Raw genomic sequence first — 22,023 nt, 5'->3', positions numbered from 1 at the left:
CCTTTACATTCTGGCATAGCACATTAAAGATTCGAAATAAAAAATATTCTTAGCTACTACTGCTAAGAATCTACATTCTATGCTGTGCTAAGTGACCTAAATTTTGTAGTAAGAAAAACAAAAATGTGTGACCTGAACACATTCCACAGATCAAGCATATTTGACTACATTTGCTTTTTAAGTTGCCAGTCATGAGGTGGGCAAGTAGAAACTCCATATTACTCCAGTCTCAGTTCATCTTCAATGGTTCCCAAGTTATTTCTGACCTCAATCCAAGATCAAGGTCAACATACTTTAAGACTGCCTACTGGCTGAAAAGTGTGATTTAACAGCCCAGTCCAAAGGAGGGAGGGGCACAGATAGGTCTATGGAGCAGCCAAATGTGCCTGCAGGGTGGGAAAATTGTGAGGTGGGTGGATGACACTGTCCTTGGAGATGCCTGACCCAGAAGAAAAATTGGCCCCCAGAGCTCCATTGGAATCCAGGAGAATGCCACTGCGGCAGGGGGTGTTCCCAGGGGTGGAGCCAACCTCAGTCAGATTCCACCTCCCCTTTTGAACCAATCTAAGGGTTTCAGACTTATGCCACCTGAAAGAGTTTTGCAGGTTGTCGCTACCTCACCTGGAACTCTACGGGAGGCACACAGCACACCATCCCCAGCTGCCCAAACCCTTTGGATGGGCCGATAACCTTGCAAATAAAATAAAGAAATATGCTCAGGCCTACCAGTGGTGGCAATTGAAATTCCACGAGCAATATATTAAAAATCCATACATGCAATCATATTAACTAGAAATGTGCTTTAAACATGAATGCTGCCATCCTCAGAATACTGAATTGAGTTTTCAATATCAAGTTCCAAGACAGATGTCAGCTTTGAATTTCATAACATATACCCTTCCAGTTAAAGATAATTTTATACCCCTACAACTGAAAGGAACATCCCATACATACTATAGCGCAGTACATGTTTGTTTTACTCTTACATTCTACCCTAGTACAATTAGTGATTTCCATTAAAAGAGTATGGAAATATCACTTGAGGTTGGTGAGCTATAAAAAATTAACTGAACTGTGTTGTGGCAACTCCCCGCTTCCCCCAGCTTTTCCTAAGTTTTTACATACTTCAGTTAATTGTAACAGCTTCTCATTGAGCAAAACATAACACATCCAGGGATGGTTCATGAATAATGACAAGCAATGGTTCGGAGCTACACATACAATCCCAATGTTCATGTACATCCCCTTTGTAAAGAAAGTGTATTTTAATTTATCATTTTTATTGTTGACATAGTGGTAGCCATTTTGTATTATTTTTAGACTCTAAAATATCTTGTCTGTTTCATTTATTTTAGTAAACGCAACTGTAAAGAGATTGGCTTTCATCTTCCAAGATCACAAAAACGGTTAAACAAGATAATTGGAAAAGCATTCCTTTTGGTTTCTGTAACTGAGTATCACAAGGGGTAGAGTCTTTTTCTATATAGTTTTATGATGCAATTGAGAGGGGTTTTATTATTTTTTATTTTTCTGGCTGGCTATTCTGTTATGCTGTTATTGTGACTCATCACTTTGACCTTGCTTGTTGGACTTAATTTCTGACCTGAAAGAACTGAAACACAGCTTGCTGCCTGGAACCAAGGCTACGCAAAGAATGGACTTTTCTAACTGGATTCTATTGGGACTTTGAATTGTTATATTAGCCACTGGTTTTTTGGTACATTTTGCACCTGCTAATATCAATGCCTCTGAACTGTTTCTTTCTTAATACATTTAAAAATATTTTTTACCTTGTTTGCATGAAGTGTTTGGTTCAGAAGGAGAGCACACACACTAGTAGGTCCTGGGTGACACTCTCCAAACCGGGATCACAAACCCGTTTCAAATATTCTTTCTAGCTATGGCTTCCAAGTGAAGCAAAAGAAACTTCAGGCTCCAGGCTTGAATTTTACACTTGACCCATCCCAATGCTGCATTTAAATTCTAACTTTTTGTAATTCCTAAAATAAGGGCTTCCATTTGAAACTATTATAAATTTAAAAAAACTATAAAGAAACCATTATAAAATACAAATTATGTTTTACTTTAAACAACATAAAAGCATTTACTATGCATATGGCAACAGAAATGTAATATAAAACACATGCACAATATATTTTTTTTGTTTTCAAGAGACAAAAACTCAAAATAAATGGACAGAGACCTTCTTGAAAGTACAGACTGGTTCGACAGATGGCTGTCTACCATACCCTTTAGATGGAGGATTGATAAGGGAGGGCTACAGTTTTAGCCTTCAGTCTGTTAGACCTCCATAATATGGTTTTAAACCAGAGTATGGATGTTGCTCACTACTCAAGCACCATCTGCTAAGCAGCTTTGGCACAGACTAGTCAACTAGCCTCTCAGCATGGAGGAGACAAAAGCTATTACAACATTTTCCTGGTGATACTTTGAACAAAGATATCTAAATTAAAAAGAAAGCATCTTCCAATGAAACGGGAAGCATGGCAATGATGAAACTGAGTAAAGCTGAAATGATATTTCTGTGTGCCTTCCAGCCAACTCTCCCTGCATTGAAACTGGCCAGAATCCTGTCACTTCTGTAGAAGTTTCCTGATTCTCTCTTCTTCCTTAATTGATATTCAGTGAAATATGGCTAAAGCATAAACAGATGATGGAGCATAAGGGAAAAATGAAATCTTCATGTGGGTGAACAGATTAATCCATCGACTCCAACTGCTACTTTTACCTTTCCAGAAAATCAGTTTTGAAAGGGGGGAGGGGTGTTTGGGGATTATATTTCCAATAAGTTTAATTTTGGTTTTATAGTATAGATTACCATGATACTAAAAGGTTTAGAAATCTAGATCACTTTAGGTAGTCTTTCTTTGTGCTTCTACAATTGTTGATAAAAATAATTTTTTATTTTAACACTTGTGAATATGAATGCCATAGTATCCTGGAAACCAGTAATTTAAAAAAACACCCTGAATAATAGTTGCCAGAACCATGGCTATTTAAATAACTGCTTGAACAATATCTTAAGTATGCTCACTACCAATAGCAGGAAAAACACAGTAGTATCCTGCCTTTATTTCTGAGACTTATTTCTCTACCACAAGAAAACAGAGCACATGGTTATTTCTAAACTTTGTTAAAACTGGGAGAGTTTGGGAAAAGAGGAAACCATTCCAGAGGCACAACAAAAACAAATGTAGCATCACTTTATAAAATATACTACTTCCTATGTTATGTTTTAGGTGTACTCTTACAAATGAGGCAACATATTTGGAAATAAAACAAAAAGGAAGTTCAGTGGCACCATTGAGATTAAAAGCTCACTAACTCCTGAAAAATGTGCTGGAATACATTTTCTAAGGTGCCATTGGACTCTTGTCTCATGTTGCTGCTACAGACTAACATGGCTATCCACTTGGGATTATCATTAGGAAATAAATGCATCATGAAGTTAGATATACAGAAGGCCAGGATTTGCAGCATCTCTATCAATGTACAAACGTGTTTCCTCCCATGTTATTTGTGGAATGACTGTGAGGTTCAGGATTTGTTAGAAGAAGAAAAAATAGGCACAGGTTCACAACACTATCCGTAAGACTGTCCCTCCCGTACATACCCACAATGGACTTGCACTAGGAAGCAAGTCCTCATATTTGACCTGATTTTTTAACAAGCACGGAAAGATGTGCACTTTAAAGATGCACAGTCTAATTCAAGCACAGTAGACACTGTTCCCTACTTTGTCAAAAAGAATTAACTTTCTAATTTCTACTGTGCAACAGTGTTTGCATGTTCAACTCTACTTCTGTAGAAAAAAGGTTCCTGTCCTACCATTTTCAGGAATCTTATGTACAGAATGACTGTACAGAAGAACAACCTAGAATCAAATGTTTCCTTTTGCTTTCCAGGGAGTCAAATCCATGTGAAGTCAGAACCAATCTTTCTGTAACCTACATTTATTCATCAACCTGATACAGGACTTCCACAAAGCTGGTAAGCAGTGGCTATGAAATCAAATAAAAATGTGCTCTCTGACAACTTCTAAAACAAAAAGTCCTTTTTGCAGAGACTGGTAATTTAATTCCCTAGACAAAGGTAGATTTTAATTGCAGCGCTCTGAATAGAGTACAATGTCAAATTTATGCATTAAATACAGAGGTGCAGGATTATGGCAGATAACAATTTTCATTGTTTTCCCATCATTATCTCACATCTCCTGAGCTCATTATGTTACATGGTTACTTATCTTTTTTAAAACATTATACGAAACTGAGAAGTGCTTGCAAAACCTCAGCAGATTTCTAGGCTTCAAAGCCAGCCTTTGTTAAAAAAAAAAAAAAAGACAGCACAGTGTATGCTGTATACTAGAATATATTGGCAGAAAGAATCTTTCAGAAGATTACAGTGTTCATACCGAAGGCTAAGGACTCAAAAGGCTGAAATGTATGGTTACCTACAAGGGGGAAGAGGTAACTTTAAAAGTCACTTTGACCTTTTTGTTTAACTGCATGGTTTTGGGTTGTGCTAAGAAATGATATGTTTTGAGAAACCTCAAAGAAAAGACATTATGCTATAGCTTTACATACACATATTTTCCTTATCTGACAGAATATGTTATGCTGCTGCAAAATCCCAAATATTCTGAGATTCCCTTCACGTACATCTGTAGTGCTATCCTTAAGCAAGGGCTGGTCAGGTGATATGCACATGGTAGAACAAGTCATTCATGTACTTCAGCAACGCCAGATTGCATCACAGTACCCATGTGGCTGAAAGTGTATTTGAACTGTAGCCTATGTTTCCTGAAGCTATACAACACTAGCATACCCCCTCCAGTAGCTCACTGCACTCAAAATGTTGTTTTATAGGGGCTTTCCCCTGCATGCTTCATAGACAAATCCCCTAAGTGGTGTTTGACCATATTTTTCTCCTATAATGACAAGTATTTTCAATATGGTTTCTTCCTCCACATCTTCCTGTGAGGTTTCCTCCCTGGTATTACTCCAATGAGCAGTAGTATCAAGAAGACCTCTTAATTTGCACACTGTCTGGAGGATCTTTGTGTAAAGAAGGGATATACATTATCCTTTCAGTCTGTGCTGTCTCCCCTACACTGGCTTCTACGGATTAAACCATCACTTCAATTGCAAATAACAGAGGGATGTTCTGGAGATAATCTAGGTCAGGATGTTATGATCCCCTTTGTCTTTGGAACATAAGAATTCTGAAGTTTGTGGCTACTTTTCAAATGTTTTGATGAGTTATGCCTCCCACAAACAGACGGTCAGATTTACTTCATTAGTAGGTTAGGTTGAGAATGTATGACTGGCTCAAGGTCACCCAGCTTCCAGAGCAGGATTTGCACCTGGGACTTCCAGATCCTAGCCTTGTACTCTGACAACCATGCCACACTGGCTCTTGCTTCCTCTGTGTAAGAATGCCTAAAGTTTGTCTTGTCAGAAGGAGAAAGATATGCAAGTAAAAACAGCCTGGGGCTTTATAAATGGAGTGTGGCAGCCAAGGAAAACAGAATGAATGACAGCCCCCTCTTCCTCCTGCCCAGATTACTACCAGCTTTGTGTCATTTTGATATTTGAAGCCATTTCACTTCTATGTTGTGATGATGTTATATTAGCAACCTGGGGGAAGATCATTGGTAATGCAGGCTTGCACAGCTTTCTTTTCAAAGTCACTTCTATTACATATCTCCTTTGCCCTTATGGTAACAGACCTACCAGTCAGTGAAAGTCACATGTTACATTAACTAAATACTGTGGTTATTTTTAGAAGGAAACTTCTAATTGGCAAACATGTACAGTTTCTAACAACAGATTGTAGCTACAAAACATGTGAAATCATAAACTGTCTAGAGAGACAGACATTTAGGCCAGAAAATTTTTGCTAATTTGTTTCTCCTGCCTTCTGTAACTATTTAAAAATATTTTTAAAGCTCCATTATTTTTCAACCCATATTATGGTATGGTTTAATAAGCTGAACTCATGTATAAACACTTTGGGGGAAGATAAGTATTTGTAAAAGTTACTTTAATTTTTTCTCTGCTCTTTCCAGCAGAGGTGTGGGAATTTCCCCAACAATCCCCTGACTCTAACAATTGTACGGGAATCTTAAAGCTTTGCTAGATTCATCTTCATTCCCTCCAGATGATTGCCTGCTTGGTCACATTTTGATATTTGAAGCCATTTCCCTTCTATGTTGTGAAATGCTTCTTTGTACGAATGGCATATTAGAAAGCTGCGGGAGAGCATTGGTAATGTATGATTGCACAGCATTCTTTTCAAAAGCCCTTATACAAATCAGTTAGCAGAGTAAAAAATGTATAAAATAAAAATAACCCAGAAAGCCATTTTCCCTTTTCTGTACTGCATCTTTGAATCTAAAATTTCATTTAGAATTTCAAAATTCCTTCCACATACATTTACCAAATTGTGAAATCGTACTTCAAAATGAGTAGGCATCTTTATTATCCAGATTGGTACAACTACCCAGTAAATCACGTTAGGAGTTGGTAGGGATAGTGCAAAGCAGCCTTCACTTATAAAATACCCTATTTGGCTATTTAGAGCAGCGATTCCCAACCAGGGTTCCGTGAGCATGTCCCAGGGGTACTGCGACAATGCTACTGGGCCCGCTCACTTTTGTGGTGTCTCCCGCCGGCAGCAGCAAGGATATGGAGATGGCCCAGGGGGCAAGGCCTGCCGCAAGGTCAGCAGCCACTTCCCCCCCACCCCCCACGCTTCCCTTAACCCTGGGAGAAGGTGAGGGGTGGCAAGCAGGGGAACTGGGAGGGGAAGGTGGGGTGAGGATGGCAGGGGTACCGTGAGATATGAAGAGTGAGGTCAAGGGTACCGTGACGTTGAAAAGATTGAAAAACACTTATTTAGAGCAGGGGTAGGGAACCATGCGGCTCTTCTGCCCTTGCACTGCGGCTCCATGAGCCGAGCCGCCAGCCCCATCCATCGGCTGGGCAGCACCGCGGGCTTCCCCTCTCACCCGCCCCGTTGGAGCGGGGCGGGTGCTTTCCCGGTGGCCGGCGAGGCGAAGCCACCGGCTTCATCCTTGCCTGCCCTGCAGGCAGCAGGGCAGGTGCATCCATGCACTTCTCAGAATGAGTGGAGTAAAAGGTAAAAAAAAACCCTATATATATATAGTGTAATCTTTATTTTAAATGTCAAAAATTATTTGCTGCTCCAAGTGTTTTCTTTTCCCGTGGAAAACGGGTCCAAATGGCTCTTTGAGTGTTAAAGGTTCCCTACGCCTGATTTAGAGCAATCGTAACCAAGTCTGCTTAGAGGCTTACTCCCAGAAAAGTGTTCTTATGATTACATCCTTAGTCTGAGCATTGAGTAAGGAAACTGATGCTCTTGCTGTTCATTTGAGCAATGGGGCAAAATGACTAGGAATCAAAGGATTTATTACAGCAGGAGTACAATCATAGGCATCTGGCCAGACTGCATTAAATACTTGTAATTACAGAACTGGGAAATAGGTCACTAATTCAGAACTGTTTCTACTGGGAAATTATCTATTTTTATTTTATTTTATTCTATTTATAGCCCGCTCATTCCTGGCCAAATTCTACTGGGAATTTAGAGAGCAAGCCTAAGCAGATGTACTCAGAATTCTACTAAGGTATATTCAACAGGGCTTATTTTCAGGAAAGCAATCTCAGGATTCCACTGAGTGGATGTGGCAGGATATATTTCTACTAGAAGCGGCTTCATTTTTTGCTGCAGAATCGAAGTTCTTACTCCTTACTTTGTACATCCTCTTTAACGTCCCTTCCATATTTTGTTTCTCAAAACAACTGTATTCAGAGTGCATCTTGAGGAGAATTACTCCACTCATCTTGAGGAGAGTTACTCCACATGAGGAGAGTTACTCACTCATTTTAATGGGTTTAGACTGGAGTATCTCTGCCTAGGATTGCACTGTCAGACAAATGCATCAGGAGACTGACAGCTTGGTATCCTTATTCCACTTGGTTTCTAATGAATAAAAATGCACAATTAGGAAAAGTAAGATATATTCCACCCATTAGCTTTTCTACATAATTTCGGTATTTTACAGAGTCCTCCTCTCCACTCGCACCCCACTGGCATGGAAAGCAGGAAAGTGCCTACAGTGGCGTTGTGGTTAAGAGAAGGTGCGTTCTAATCTGGGGGAACCGCATTTGATTTCCCGCTCTGCCGCTTGAGCTGTGGAGGCTTATCTGGGGAATTCAGATTAGCCTGTGCACTCCCATACACACCAGCTGGGTGACCTTGGGCAAGTCACAGTTCTTTGGAGCTCTGTCAGCCCCACCCACCTCACAGGATGTTTGTTGTGAGGGGAGAAGACAAGGAAATTGTAAGCCCCTTTGAGTCTCCTACAGGAGAGAAAGGGGGATATAAATCCAAACTCTTCCTCTTCTTCTACCTACCAGACTGCTGGCTTTTCAGAAACACTGGTATAGGTTTCAGGCCTACAAAATCATAGAAGCGTCTCACTCTCTGGGAACTTTAGGTGATGCTGACTAGTTTCAGAAATCAGCATAAGAAGAGATGGGAAATTGGGCACAGTCTTTTCAAAACTAGGCTAGTCCCCTCCCCCAATGATAGAAGAGGAATTTAGTTTAGTTTTGAAAAGAAAACCCCACCTTACTTTTTTTTAACTGAGTCAGGAATTCTAACATATGTATGTATCTGCCAAAGTAGATTAACTTAAATTTGTTTGGTTTAACAGAATCTAGCTGATTTGACTAATACTGGTCTACTCTCCTTCTATCATTAAATCCCCTAAACAACAGAAAGCCGATTATCCAACACAACTGTATTTTATGGTCACATTTAATAGGAATAACACAACAATATAGACTAGTTCAGCAGACTAGCCATGATTCAAAGGAGCTATGCATCCATTCAGGAACCAAGCATGCAGTTAGGGGTGTGTGTGTGTTTTTCCAGTGGGGAGCTCAGAGCTAAACTGTTAAGCTATTGTTTATCTTCTGAAGTAGTCTGCGTTTGCTGGCAGTCAGAGATTCTGCTGAGAATTCAGAGAAACTCAGAGAATGCAATTTAATAGTTCTCTTAATCACCATCACAATTCTAGAGATTCAGCAACTCTAGATTTACAAAGAGAGATATGAGTAGCCATTTTAACTGCCAAATAGAAGGAAAAAGATAAAGGTAGGCTTTACAGGTGCTAGTGAACACTGATGCTTTTTTTTTTACCAGACTTTACTGGGATTCATGTGAAGAGAATGTTGTTCATTTCTTGTTAGTCAATTATTCTTTTTAAAAATTGTGTTGTATGGAAAGAGACAGATTTTTCTGTGTAGATTTGCAAGTAAATAGAATGAAGCACGTATACTGTGGAGTGTGTTTTGGAAAGTGACGGATGGTACAAAGTTTTCTTATGAATTGTCGCATAGGGTTTTTTTTAACAAGGTTACATTTCCTTCAGAGCTTAAATATTGACCAAATTTCTTCATTTCCAACTCAGAGACAATGTTAGAGCAGAATGTAGCTCAATCACACTACATAAATTTTCCTGGATTATATCACCATAGGTGGGAAAGTGAATTTATTGTTTTTAAAGCTTGTTCTCAACCCAAAGGGCCCTAAAGGCAGCTTGCAATAATATTTAAAACCCCATTAACACAATACAATAATTAAAATGTAAGACACTAAAAGAAAGTCAAACAAGCAACAGAGGGGTGAAAGAGAAAGATAGCTCAGTTCATATCCCAGAAACATCTACATTTCCTAAAGCCTGGAGAAATAATTATAGGCTTTAGCAAGTTTCTTAGGAGAGTCATATGGAGCCTTCTAGTATCTTTATCACCTTGGAAATGGTAACCTTACTTCACAGATAAGTTAATTTCTAAGAAAATCACTAAATCATATAGTTATTTTAACTGAAGCTGAAATGTGAACATTTATATCAGGCATGTGCAAGATATCCATCAAGACAGACAGAAAATGCAGACAAATTTTGACCTTAGGGGGTCTGTTTCAGAAAGAAAAATTCAAAGCCAGACATTGGATAGAAAGCTCTTTTCTTTCAGCTTGCAAAATGCAGAGATAAGTAAGCATGACTGAAGCAATCATGCTTTATCACCCTTAAGTGTACTAAGATTACATCCCCGTAGAAATCCAAATTAGCCCCAGACAAATGGAGATAATCATGCTGAACACTCCCAAGTGACATGTTGTTAACAAATATCATTTGCAATGGCTGTTTTAGCTGTTCAGTTCTTGAATCATGGTGGCTTTTCAGCTACTTTGTTGGAATTCTCTGATTGCAACAATGAAGACAGAGAATGTGCTAAAGGAAGTGTTTAAAGATGGTAATATATTGCACTTTCAGCTGGGATTTCCATATTCAGGTGTTTGTTATCTTCTATAATTTCTGGACCATTTATTTGAAGAATTGAAGCAGGCTGACTAATGTTGCAAAGACATAGTGTCACATAACGGCTATTTCTGAAACAAAGATACATGCATTTACATAACTGTTGTAAGATATTTAGTGTAGAAATGAAAGACAACCAAAAGTTGAAAGATTCACTGAAAGTAATATACATACAAAGCTGGTATCACTTCTCTAAATATAGATAGAATAACTCTTGCATTAATGGGATCTTCTGAATGTTGTGTATGTAAAAACTTGACATATATAAAGGCCACAATTTTATACACACTAGTTGAATAAAATATATCAGGTTGCAGTCCTTAAAAGGAGTTTGATTCAGGAAACTCCTCTGATTAATGATTGTAAAATCTCCATCTATATATGTACATCTATATATGTACATAGTGCACATAGATATACAATACCATGAATTGTTCTAAGACTATCAGTATGGACCCAAATGGCCTTGATGTTGCCTTTTAAGGATGATGCATATATTACATAGTAAATCAAGTTTTAAAATTAGCCCATATTTAAAAAGTATATTGATCAAATATTCTGTTACTAGCAGCAAAGTCCATTGCGAGAATGCAGTGGCCCCTACCAAAGAGTGGAAGAGGAAGCATCTCCTCTTGCAATGGGCTTTAGTGGGGCTGTAGGGTTCCCCCATGCTTCGGGTGTGATGCTTACCTGGTTCTGGGTCTTGGCTCGGGGGCAGGAGAGGTTGGAGAGGTGTGACCTGGGATAGGTGGGAAGGTGAGGATAGGGGGAGGATGGAGAGGAGTGGGTTGGGTGCAGGGAGGGCGGCAAGGTGAGGGTCAGGTGGAAAAGAATGGAACGTAGTGGCTTGGGGTGGAGGGGGGGTTGAAAGTCAAGGCTTGGGATGGCAGACTGGGAGAGGGTGAAACAGAGAGGCTTTGGGTGGGGGAGGTTGAAAAGGTGAGGGTTCTGGTGGGACAGGGTGGCAAGGTGAGGCTTGGGGTGGGGGAGGGTTTGAAGGTGAGTATTGTGGTGGTGGAAGGGTTGAAAGGTGTGGCTAGGGATGGGGGAGGATGGCAAGGTTAGTTTTGGGGTGGGGAGGGTGGGAAGGTGAGGCTTGGGATGGGTAGAATTTGGATGGTTCGGGTAGTAGAGATGGAGGGAAGGCATTGCTGGGCCTGTGGAGCAGCAGCTCCGGAGGCCCGGCCTGGGTCTTGGGGGTGGGAGGGCGAGGCAAGGACACTTGGCCAGGCCCTCTGTGGGCCAAGACTGGGTCTTGGGGTTGGGAGGGCCCACAGAGCAGCTGCTCTGCAGCCCAGCTGCTCACTGTGGATCAGCTGTTCTATGACCAGGCTGACTTTTGGTGGTGGGATGGGAAGTGGGAGGGATTCTGGAGGCCTGCTCAGCAGGCAGGGGGAATCGAATGTTGCCCACCAGGGGGGGAGCATTGTGAATCCTTTGTGAGTCCTGCTCCCACATTGGTGGGAGTCCTGCTCCCACATTGGTGGGAGTCCTTTGTGAGTCCTGCTCCCACATTGGGTTCACTGTTGTGACATTTGATTCCTTTGTGTTTATTGTTTAGGATGTTTTGGACATGGTTCACAGTCATGTTTCTGCTCATTCAAACTCTTCTAGCCCCTGCCCTCAAGCATGTACTTGTGTGAACAACCATTGTAATGAACACAGGAAATCACAGAACATGAAACATATTTTTCACACAGTGATAATGCAGGTTACTCCAGCCAAGATCCATAAGCACTCAAGTCCACATTATATGATTGCTCACATACTGCTAGAGGAAATACTTGGGGATGTCTGAGAAGGCTCAACTAGGTGAGGAAAAAAATCCTCTGAAACAACCCTACAAGATTTCTAAAGACAGTAAATCTTTTCAAAGGGAATGTACTCAAAGGGAAGAAAAAGTGGACTGGGAAGAAAGATTGAATCCAGCCAATTGAACTGTAAACTTCAACAAGATCTGCCATTACCTCTAGAATAGTATTTACTACGTCTTCTCCCTCTTTACTAGAGATGAGCAGAAATATATGGCATGCATTCCACACACACACAAATATCCTGCATGCTTTCATTTGTCATGAAAATTGCTACTTTTCATGCCTTTGTATTTCAGTAGGACAAGACTAGTACCCCTACATGAGGAGAGAGGGGGATACTGGCAAGTACCTGGCATAAAATGTGCAGTATGATTCTGAAGTTAAATAAGCACAGGAGAGGTACAAGAAAACAATGTAGCCCAACAAATCCTAATCCATGTTTATGTCTGCTACCCAATGACATGGTCAAAAGAAAAGTAAGCTAGCATTAATTGACAAATTCCTGTTGTCTTACTGATATTTTGATGAATTTCAAGAAGGGATTGGGAGAGGGGTTTGCAGTTTATCAAAGCCAAAATATTTTCCCTAAGATCAGGTGAAGGTTAGGCTGGACATTTGAGGCAGGTGGCAAAGTACTTATCTAATCCAGGAAAAGGTCTGCAAAGGGGCTGCTCTTGAATCAGATGAAACTTGTTTGGGCAAACACTAATATTAATCCTCTTGGCACTGGAGGTCACAAGGATTCTGAAATGATTTTCCTGTCAGTAAGAATGATAAGGAGAGCTAGCATGGTGCAGTGGTTAAAGTATTGGACCAGGACCTGGGAAACCCAGGTTCAAATTCCCACTTGTGCCATGAAAGTTTCCTGTGTGACCTTGGGCCAGACACACACTCTCAGCCCTGGCCCTGGTTAGTCTTTGGACAGGAGAACTCCAAGGAATATATCTTGTCTTGAACATCCCTATGGGCACTGCTTAGTGGCAGCAGCTGATTCTAGCCCAGGGGTAGGGAACCTGCGGCTCTCCAGATGTTCAGGAACTACAATTCCCATCAGCCCCTACCAGCATGGCCAATTGGCCATGCTGGTAGGGGCTGATGGGAATTGTAGTTCCTGAACATCTGGAGAGCCGCAGGTTCCCTACCCCTGTTCTAGCCTCTTAGCTCCAGGGCACCACACCAGCTGTTATTGCTCTTAGCCTAGCCTAGCATTTGAAACTCACTATGGTTCAAACTTGGAATTATAAGTACACCAATTTGCTACACCTTCTGTGCTGATTAACTCATAGCAAACATAAATGTTGATCTTTTCTATAGTTTCATGTTCACTAGTGTGGAGTTATTCTAAATCCTCAAGCTTGGATTCTCTATATGCTTCAGTAGAGCCCATCGATCAAAATGGAATGTACAATTGTTATGCATGAATGAGATTCTCCCTGGTTCTCCATTCAGTCTTCAGAGAAAAACTTGAAAGATGGAAAGTTGCCAAGCCCAACAACGAATGTGCTATAAATGGATTCAAGAAACTAAAAACAGAATAAAAGCATGTAGCTACCAGTTGGTCTGCTAAAATTAAAAAAAAGAAGAATCGATTTTTTTACATGCAAATAAGCTGGCCTAGCTGAAGAATAAAGCAGACAGATACTTCTTGACTTTTTGTTAAATTCCAGTAATTTAATTTCCCAGAGAACTTGTATCTCAGCATTGTAAACCTGAAACTAAAACAGTTGTTCACATTCCCTAGTGCCCCTTTGCTCAGCAGACCCTTAACGGAACATATTAGTTATTTTATTTTATTTATTTTATTTATTAATTTTCTTATACCGCCCAATCCACAAAGGACTCTGAGCAGTGAACAAAGGCCAATAGGCACATATAAAATACAATAATAGGAAAAATAATTATATAAGTACTAAAATAGTTTAAAATACAGTAGCAGCGGAACATAAAATTTATTGGCGGCACCCAACCCCAGGCTCGGGAGGGGACTCGGCAAAAAGCCAAGGATAACATAAACAGAATCAAAGGGGGGTGGGGGGTATCATGAATCACATGACATTTAGTTTTATATCTGTGAGTGTTTAGATGCAATCCAGTATAAAATACTTTAAAATAAGTACATCTGGGAATCAGATAGTGTTTTATTCTAAAGCAGAATTACGATAAATACAATAATCGTCTCAGTTGAAATAACCACCAGTGGGAAAGACTCACTTTGTTTATCTACATATTGATCAATGGAAACACATATTTTTAAAAAGTCTGAACAACACATTCCTCTCTGAATAAATGAGAGGGAAAACATATAGGGAAGGTCCAAATTATTTTGGCTATCACTTTTATTCTACCAGTTGCCTTTCACAATTAATTCAAGCATTTATATTGTTTATTTAAGTCACTTCTGAATTAGTTGGATATAGGGAAATCTCCAGTAATCATCACAACTCAATGTAACAAACTCAATTATGTGTATGTAAACTGATAGAGCAGAGCTGGTATTACTGAAATATATAATTACAGTGAATCCTCTACCTTTTTTCTCCTTCCAATCTTTGAACAAGTAGGATAGATATTGGTATCTTTGTTCATGGCTTCTTTGTCACATTTAAACATAACAATGTATACAAGTTTGTCTGCACAAAAATTAACAACCCAGCAAATCGGTGACATATTTTAAAGGAAATATATCTTGTAATATTCATTTACTAAAAACATTTTCGTGCCACCTTTCCACCCCATCAGGCTCCACAAGTTGCTCATTTTGATCCACAAAGTTTAGTCAGAGATGGAATTAAAAAAGGGAGGGAAAGGCCCCAAAGGCATAAGACTGAACTAGACATCATGAACTAGGGCTGAATGAGACATGACTGAGTTCACAAGTCTGACCTGTAGACAATGCCACAAATTTTAAATGATTTTAAAGTGTCAAAAGCAATGTGGAAGGCTGAGGTGCTCTTGTCCCTCACTCCTGGTGCCTCTTCAATTGCTGAAATGGTTGAGAACATACACACACTACTGTGTGTGGCCTAGAATCTTGCATTACCTATCCTATTGGGACTATTTTGTTGCTTATTGGCAGATCTTCCTGTAGTTCCTTCATTTTGTCAGAACTGGAAATGGTCAACAGATGACAATCATAGCCAGGGTCCACATCTGACTTGCTTTGGCGTTGCTTAAGAGTATACAACAAGTTTGAATTTAAACCAGCATCAGTGTGCGGGAAAGGAAAGAGTTAGAAATATGTACTCAGAAATATGTACTCAGACAAGGAACCTGGTTTCAGTTCTACTAATCATACCTATTTAATGATGTAGCTACAGTGAATTAAGTAAAACTATTCCCAACTAAACTTGTATTCAATAACTTGTAAAAGCAGCCTTCAGACTATGTTCAAAGTTTCACATCTATTTCACATGGGGTTGTCCTAGATTCAGCACCTGGCATCTCCAGGATGAGATATCTAGTGATATGAAAGACCTCTAGCTGAGACTCTAAAGAGGAATAGAACTACATGCCGAAAATGGATCAACCTAAGTTTTCAAAGCAAATTTCTTGAATGTTTCCTAAACAGCTTACACCTCTTCATTTTCCTGATGTTCAGTGCTCACTCAATGTTTTAAGATTTTGCACCCAGAAAGAAAAGGAAATAAACAAGAACAAAACAAGCAATGCTAGTAGAACAGTTAAAATGACAGCAAAAGAGAAATCAATAAGATTAGAATCAGAAGTTAGCTATTGAGTATTAGATTAGAAGTAGATGAAGTTGAAGTGATAAGAAGGTATGAGAAAAGGTTCCCAAAAAGATTAGTCTGGCACACACTACTCTGAGCTGCTCTCCCTTTCAAGGCAAGAAAGAACGGAGGGAAAGGATGGCTCCCACAAGGTGACAGGAAAAAGAAAAACTCCCCAATTGAATAGTGGGAATCCCACGGCCAAAATTTCCTCTGCCTCGAAGGGAGAACAAAAGAAGAAAGCTTACACTTAAAATGATGGCAAAAGAGAAAGCAATAAGTATGTATTACTGAAAAGCTCATGTGAGTTTATATTCACAGTAAGATTTCTGCATCTCAGAGCTGAACAAATTTATAAGTACGTGTATTTTCCAGCATTTACTTATCTCCCCTGGGTTGGTTATGACTTTTTTCCATCATTACAGATACACATAGACAGAATTAGAAGCTTATTCCAGAGAGCTATGATTTTCTTATATCATGCATTTCCACAGGAAGTAAATTTAAAGATACATTTCCCCAACCTACTGTGGCAGAGGACTATTATATAGGAAGTTGCATTATTTTCCTTCCCCTTTAGCTTTTCCTCCTTCCCTTCCCCTTGGAACATCTAGCAGGGAAATCTATGGCCCAGTTGAATAGCGGCAGCCACCAGACCCAGCTGTAGTGGCAAACCCACAAAGACCGGGGGGGGGGGGGGCGGGACTCACTCTCCTCTATATTCCTCCTCTGTAACCGCATTATTTCTTCTCTCCTTCCTCCTAGCAGCTCTCACATCATCAAACTTTTCTTGATTTTTTGTCTTTTTCTCAACCCACCAATTAACTTACCTTTCATCTGCCCATTCGTCTTTGGTTAGATTGATATTTATTTACTTCATTTATGCCTTGCCCTTCTGCACATCATTCTCCTCTCCTGTGTTTTATCCTCACAATAACCCTACAAGGTAGGTTAGGCTGAGAATGTGTGACTGGCCCAAAGTCACTGCATAAACTTCCAAAGCAAAGGGAAGATTTGAATGTGGGTCTCCCAGATGCTAGATCAAAATTCTAACCACTATACCAGGGGTAGGGAACCTGCGGCTCTCCAATTGGCCATGCTGGTAGGGGCTGATGGGAATTGTAGTTCCTGAACATCTGGAGAGCCGCAGGTTCCCTACCCCTGCACTATACCATACTGGCTTTCATGAGTGTTGAACAGTAGCAAGAAACAAGGTCTGGGTCAGATGAGAGCCAACAAACTGAAGCTTAATCCAGACAAAACTGTAGTTTTGTTGGTCAGTGAGCAGTTCTCTGCTGTTTTAACGTCCCTGGCCTTTGTGGATTATGGTTTTTATTTTGATAATTTATCATTACAATTATAAAGTTGCATAGAGCAGAACTCCAAAGAGCAGCAGATAAAGCTCCTAAATAAATAAAATAGTCCTAAGCCATTCTTCAATAAAACAAAGCAAGGATTAAAAAATGTATGACATTCTAGTATCCAATTCTGTGATAATTTTATGTATTTATTTATTTTGATGCCTCCTCTTCAGAGTCCTGCTGAAGGAAAACCAACCTAACAATGGTGCTTTCTGCACAACACAAAATGTCTTGAGGACATGAAAAGAAGTGTTTTAGGGAGGAAGCTTTTTCCCCAAGATGTCCTCAGGACGTTTTATTTCTGCTCAACCCTGGTCTTTTAGAAGATGCTAAACTAGCAATCTTTCTCCGCAAGACAGGTTGAAGACATTTCATACTTGCAGTGTAAACAGCAGGAAAAATCTTAATTTTTCCCACTCAAGTTTAAAGCCCTCACTTTCAGTGACCCTGCAGCTTGTACAGGATTTCTTTGCCTTACCAGGTTTAAAAATTTATTTCTGTGATATATCTTTGATATGTCTAAATAACTATTTGACAGACATAAAAGGGAAACAGTTGCTCTAATAAATTATTTCTGTGGGTAACTGGATTTCATAGTACATTGTATTATTTTACCTGCAGTTTTGCTCAAAGGAGAAAGTATTGTCGAAGGCTTTTACGGCCGGAATCACTAGGGTGCTGTGTAGTTTCCAGGCTGTATGGTCGTGTTCCAACAGCATTCTGAAGATGCCAGCCACAGATGCAGGCAAAACGTCAGGAGAGAATGCTGCTGAAGCACGGCCATACAGCCCGGAAACTACACAGCACCCCAAAGGAGAAAGTGGTTTTTACCTTTTCCTTCCTCATACTGCAGACTGCTCCTGATGAATTTATGAGGGTTCTCTGATCTTCAGAAACAGAACTTTAGGGGGTTCTGTGGGCAGCAGTAAGAAGTATCTCTGCTAACTTTGTTCCAACTCACAATGTTTCGAAAAGAGCTCAGAAATCAAAAAGAATTCTCTTACATGTTTTATTGATTTATGTATACATACTTTGTATATGTATCATAATTTGTTCCTAATATAACAAAGTGCTCTGGTTGATGGATAGTTAGTTGAGGGGACAAAAAAAAACAAGCAGAGCTCTTTAACTGTGTCTGGAAGCTTTATTGGTCCAAAACGTGGCACTCAGGCTACTGATGGGGCTGGATTTAGGAGCTGTATCACCCCTGTGTTGAAAGATCTGCACTGGCTAGTCATCTGTTTCAGGGCACAATTCCATGTGCTGGTTCTTACCTTTATGCTCTAAATGACTGGAGGCCAGGGTACATGAAGGACCACCTCTTCTTGTACTTTTCACTCCGCTGGTTAAGATCCTTTCTCCCAGCCCTACTTGCTGTGTCCCTCCCTTCAGTGATGAGGTGGGTGACTACAAGAGACAGGGTTTGTCCAGCAGTGGCAGCTGGTCTTTGGAACGCCCTCCCACTTGAGGCTCACCTAGAGCAAAGCTTACTTTTCTTCAACTGTTTTTTGAATATTCAGTTTCAGCTGCAGAATGCTATTGTGATGCTTTTAAGTCCTAGTTTCATGACTTGTTTTTATGTTTTTGGTTTTGTGATTTAAATATATGGTTTACTCTGTGTGCTTCCTTGAATAGGTCTCAGGAGAAATGGCATATAATAGTTTCTAAATCAATAACCCAACTAAAAAAATGCAACCCACAAAAAATTCCCTTAGTATTTTGCTGCTCACATGTTCCTCAGTGTTTTAGCCACAATGTTGCTGGCAACATCCTACCTCTTAGTACTGATTTCAGATTCAATTTGGCTTGACGGTGCAGATCTTCCACGCATGGTGGCCTTGTGGAAGGTAGAAACACATTCTCCTGCTGATGCCAGGGGGCAGTGTAATGGACAGTCCATCTACTCTCTTCATCTAGATTGGAGACAGCTGTAAAATACAAAGGCAGGGAGACTGTAATTCTGTAATTAAACTAAGCACTTAAAAACTGTCAAAATAACTAATCAGCTTTTGGAGATGTAAGAAAAAAATGCGAACCACATCAGCTCACCATCTCCAATTCTCCAACCATAAACTACTGCTACTGCTACTATACATTACCAGAGTTGCTGCAAGGACATCAGCCAGAGACCTTTAAATACCCTGAGGCACCACACTTTTTACAAAACAACATCGGAGCCTTCCAGCAACTATCAGCAGTGGGCAGGATAGAGAACAAACAGCAAATGTGTGTTCGCGCTCTCTTTGTCTCTCACTCCCCCCTCCCTTTCCCTTTCCCTCCCTTCCTTCCATTCAGGTCTGTTCTGTCGTTCTCTCGCCCTCTCTCCCACTTCCTCTCTCTTTCTTCCCCTTGGCATCTCTTTTTCTTGCCAGAACTTTGCTGCACCAACACAGAAATGGCCAATCCCAGTCCCACCCCTTGATGCCTTTCAACCTCTCATCCCCTCGGTCCAAGTGGTTTCCTCTCCTTCATTTTGGCTCTCCCCTGGCTGTTACTGGCCAGTTCCCTCTGTTTCCTGCCCTTCTATTAGGCCTAGCAGTTGCCTTCCATCAGGCCACGCTGCACTTCCCACTCTGTACTGGCTCCTCAGCCACCTGGCATTGTTCCCTGAGACAGGGATGGCTCCCTCCTGGGTCCTGAGGCTGCAAGTGCTAATGGGCCTCTCACCTAAGGGGCAGTGAGGTGGGCCAGAGAGCCACTGTAGGGCAAAAGAGCCACACGTGGTTCCTGAACAGAAGGTTGCAGACTCCTGTTCCCAGGTTATTTTGACTTTTCTCAAATAGCATAATGGAAGTATAATATATTTTTAACTCCTTGTGACATTCAGTCTGGCAGCTTTCTCATACAAGTTTCACAACATACTGCTAGATCTTCAAACTATCATAGCAGATATATTCACAACCACACTGGATGGCCAACAGAAGGGTTGACTGACAATTTAACTTCCAGGGAATGTTCTCAGTGGGTCCTTGTCCTGAATGGCCACTGTCAGCCAGGAGGAAATACAGCCAAGCCCCAGTAACTTTACGAGCACTGCAGGGGCTGTTGAGCTTGGACCTTCAGTTGCCTCTCTTGGCACAACTGCTAGTTGGCAGTAGTTGAGGAGCAGGTAATAGGTAACCTTCTATCCATTGTTGCTGCTGTTGAGTCTGAGCTGAGTAGCTCCTGCAGTGTTGGTTCACGGAGGCATATATTGAGCTTGAAGTTGAGAGCCTGTGTGGTGTAGTGGTTAAGAGCAGTGAGCTCTAATCTGGAGAACCAGGCTTGATTCCCTACTCCTCCACATGAGCAGTAAACTCTAATCTGCTCAAACGAATTTGTTTCACCACTCCTAAACATGAAGGCTGCTGGGTGACCTTGTGCTACCCACAGTTTGTTCAGAACTCTCTCAGCCTCATCTACCTCACAAGGTGTCTGTAGTGGGAAGAGGAAGGAAATGAATTTGTAAGCTGCTTTTGAAACTCCTTACAGTTGAGAAAAGCAGGTTATAAATCCAAACTCTTCTGAGTCACAACTTCCCAATCTACCTCTGCTTCTATAGGAATTGTGGCACGAACGATTGGGAAGTTAGGGAAAGCCCAGACTCATTCCTATGCCTTGCCATATAAGCAGACTGCTATCCCAAGGAACCAAAATACAATTAGAAGGGAACTTACGCGACTGGCTTGTTTGGATTTGCATTTATCTCTTCACCAGTGGTATATCAAGAGTCACCCTTTGTCTCTTCAGCACTCCAAGCGCGGTATATACTTGCGATTATCAAATTGAAGCCTTTTATTTTCTTAGTAATGCCATGCATTATAGTAATAACATACACCTTTGTAGCACTATATCACTTTAGAAACACTGTATGCCAAAAGGTATAAAGGTGATGGGAAAATGTTCAGCAGCATAAAAAAGTGATTTGCTTCTTAATACAGCAAATTAACAAACTGCATGGCTTATCAGTTATTTTTGCTAAGGCATTCTCAGTGACTCTTAATTCTTAGAGGTACAAAGGTTCACATTTCCCTATTTAACCATAATTCCAGAACTTTCGGAATCTGTTTGTCCTTAGATTCCCTCATGCATTACGCTGCTGACCTCTTTACCAGCTAAATTCATTATATTGGATACGACCAGAAACACATCATGCAGCAAGGCAGATAATGTTGATACTGATCATTTGGCTTCTCTGCCCTTCGAGGCTGAAGAGTCAAAGAGCCAAAAGGTGATGGGCAGAAGCTATATCCACAGCCCTGATCCCGCATCAGTCATTTCTTGTCTTACAGCCATTAGAAGATTATTAAATGGTAACAGAAAGGAGGGGAAACACCTTTTTATAGGGTTGTTGACAAACGGGCTTGGCAGTATTTTATCACCACCACCACCCTTACTGCCTACAACTTGAGCCTTACCATACAAAATTCAGTTTTGGCACCTCCAATTATAGCCAGAACTTAGCATTTGTTTTAAAGGTGAATTTCCATGGCGCTTGCCCATGATTAGCCTGGGTTGAATTTTTTTCCCATTTATGGAAGTAAAGAGCCTGGTAAGGAATCCCATATTTGGAACCACTAAAACATCAACTTTAGATTTGGTACTTCGATTATAAAGTTGAAAGATCCAGTACACTGCGATCAGACCGGACCCTACAATTTCAGTATATGACTGAGCCTGCGCAGCAATTGGTGCAGCCTGGACTCACC

The 22,023-nt window shown here is 40.6% G+C and overlaps 1 protein-coding gene across 5 annotated transcripts in view; it reads right to left on the bottom strand.

Annotated features, from left to right (window-relative positions):
- NHSL1 (NHS like 1) overlaps nucleotides 1–22,023 on the bottom strand; it is a 176,644-nt gene that overhangs the window by 38,127 nt on the left and 116,494 nt on the right. For all 5 annotated transcript variants that reach the window (XM_048489698.1, XM_048489669.1, XM_048489676.1 and 2 more), the window contains exon 2: nucleotides 19,111–19,263. In XM_048489698.1, the coding sequence (XP_048345655.1) occupies nucleotides 19,111–19,263 (153 nt within the window). The remainder of the gene's footprint in view (nucleotides 1–19,110; nucleotides 19,264–22,023) is intronic.

Source organism: Sphaerodactylus townsendi, linkage group LG01, assembly GCF_021028975.2.
Source record: "Sphaerodactylus townsendi isolate TG3544 linkage group LG01, MPM_Stown_v2.3, whole genome shotgun sequence".
Classification (NCBI taxonomy): Eukaryota; Metazoa; Chordata; class Lepidosauria; order Squamata; family Sphaerodactylidae; genus Sphaerodactylus; species Sphaerodactylus townsendi.
Note: the sequence above shows the minus strand (reverse complement) of the source record. Positions and strands in the feature narration are given on the sequence as shown.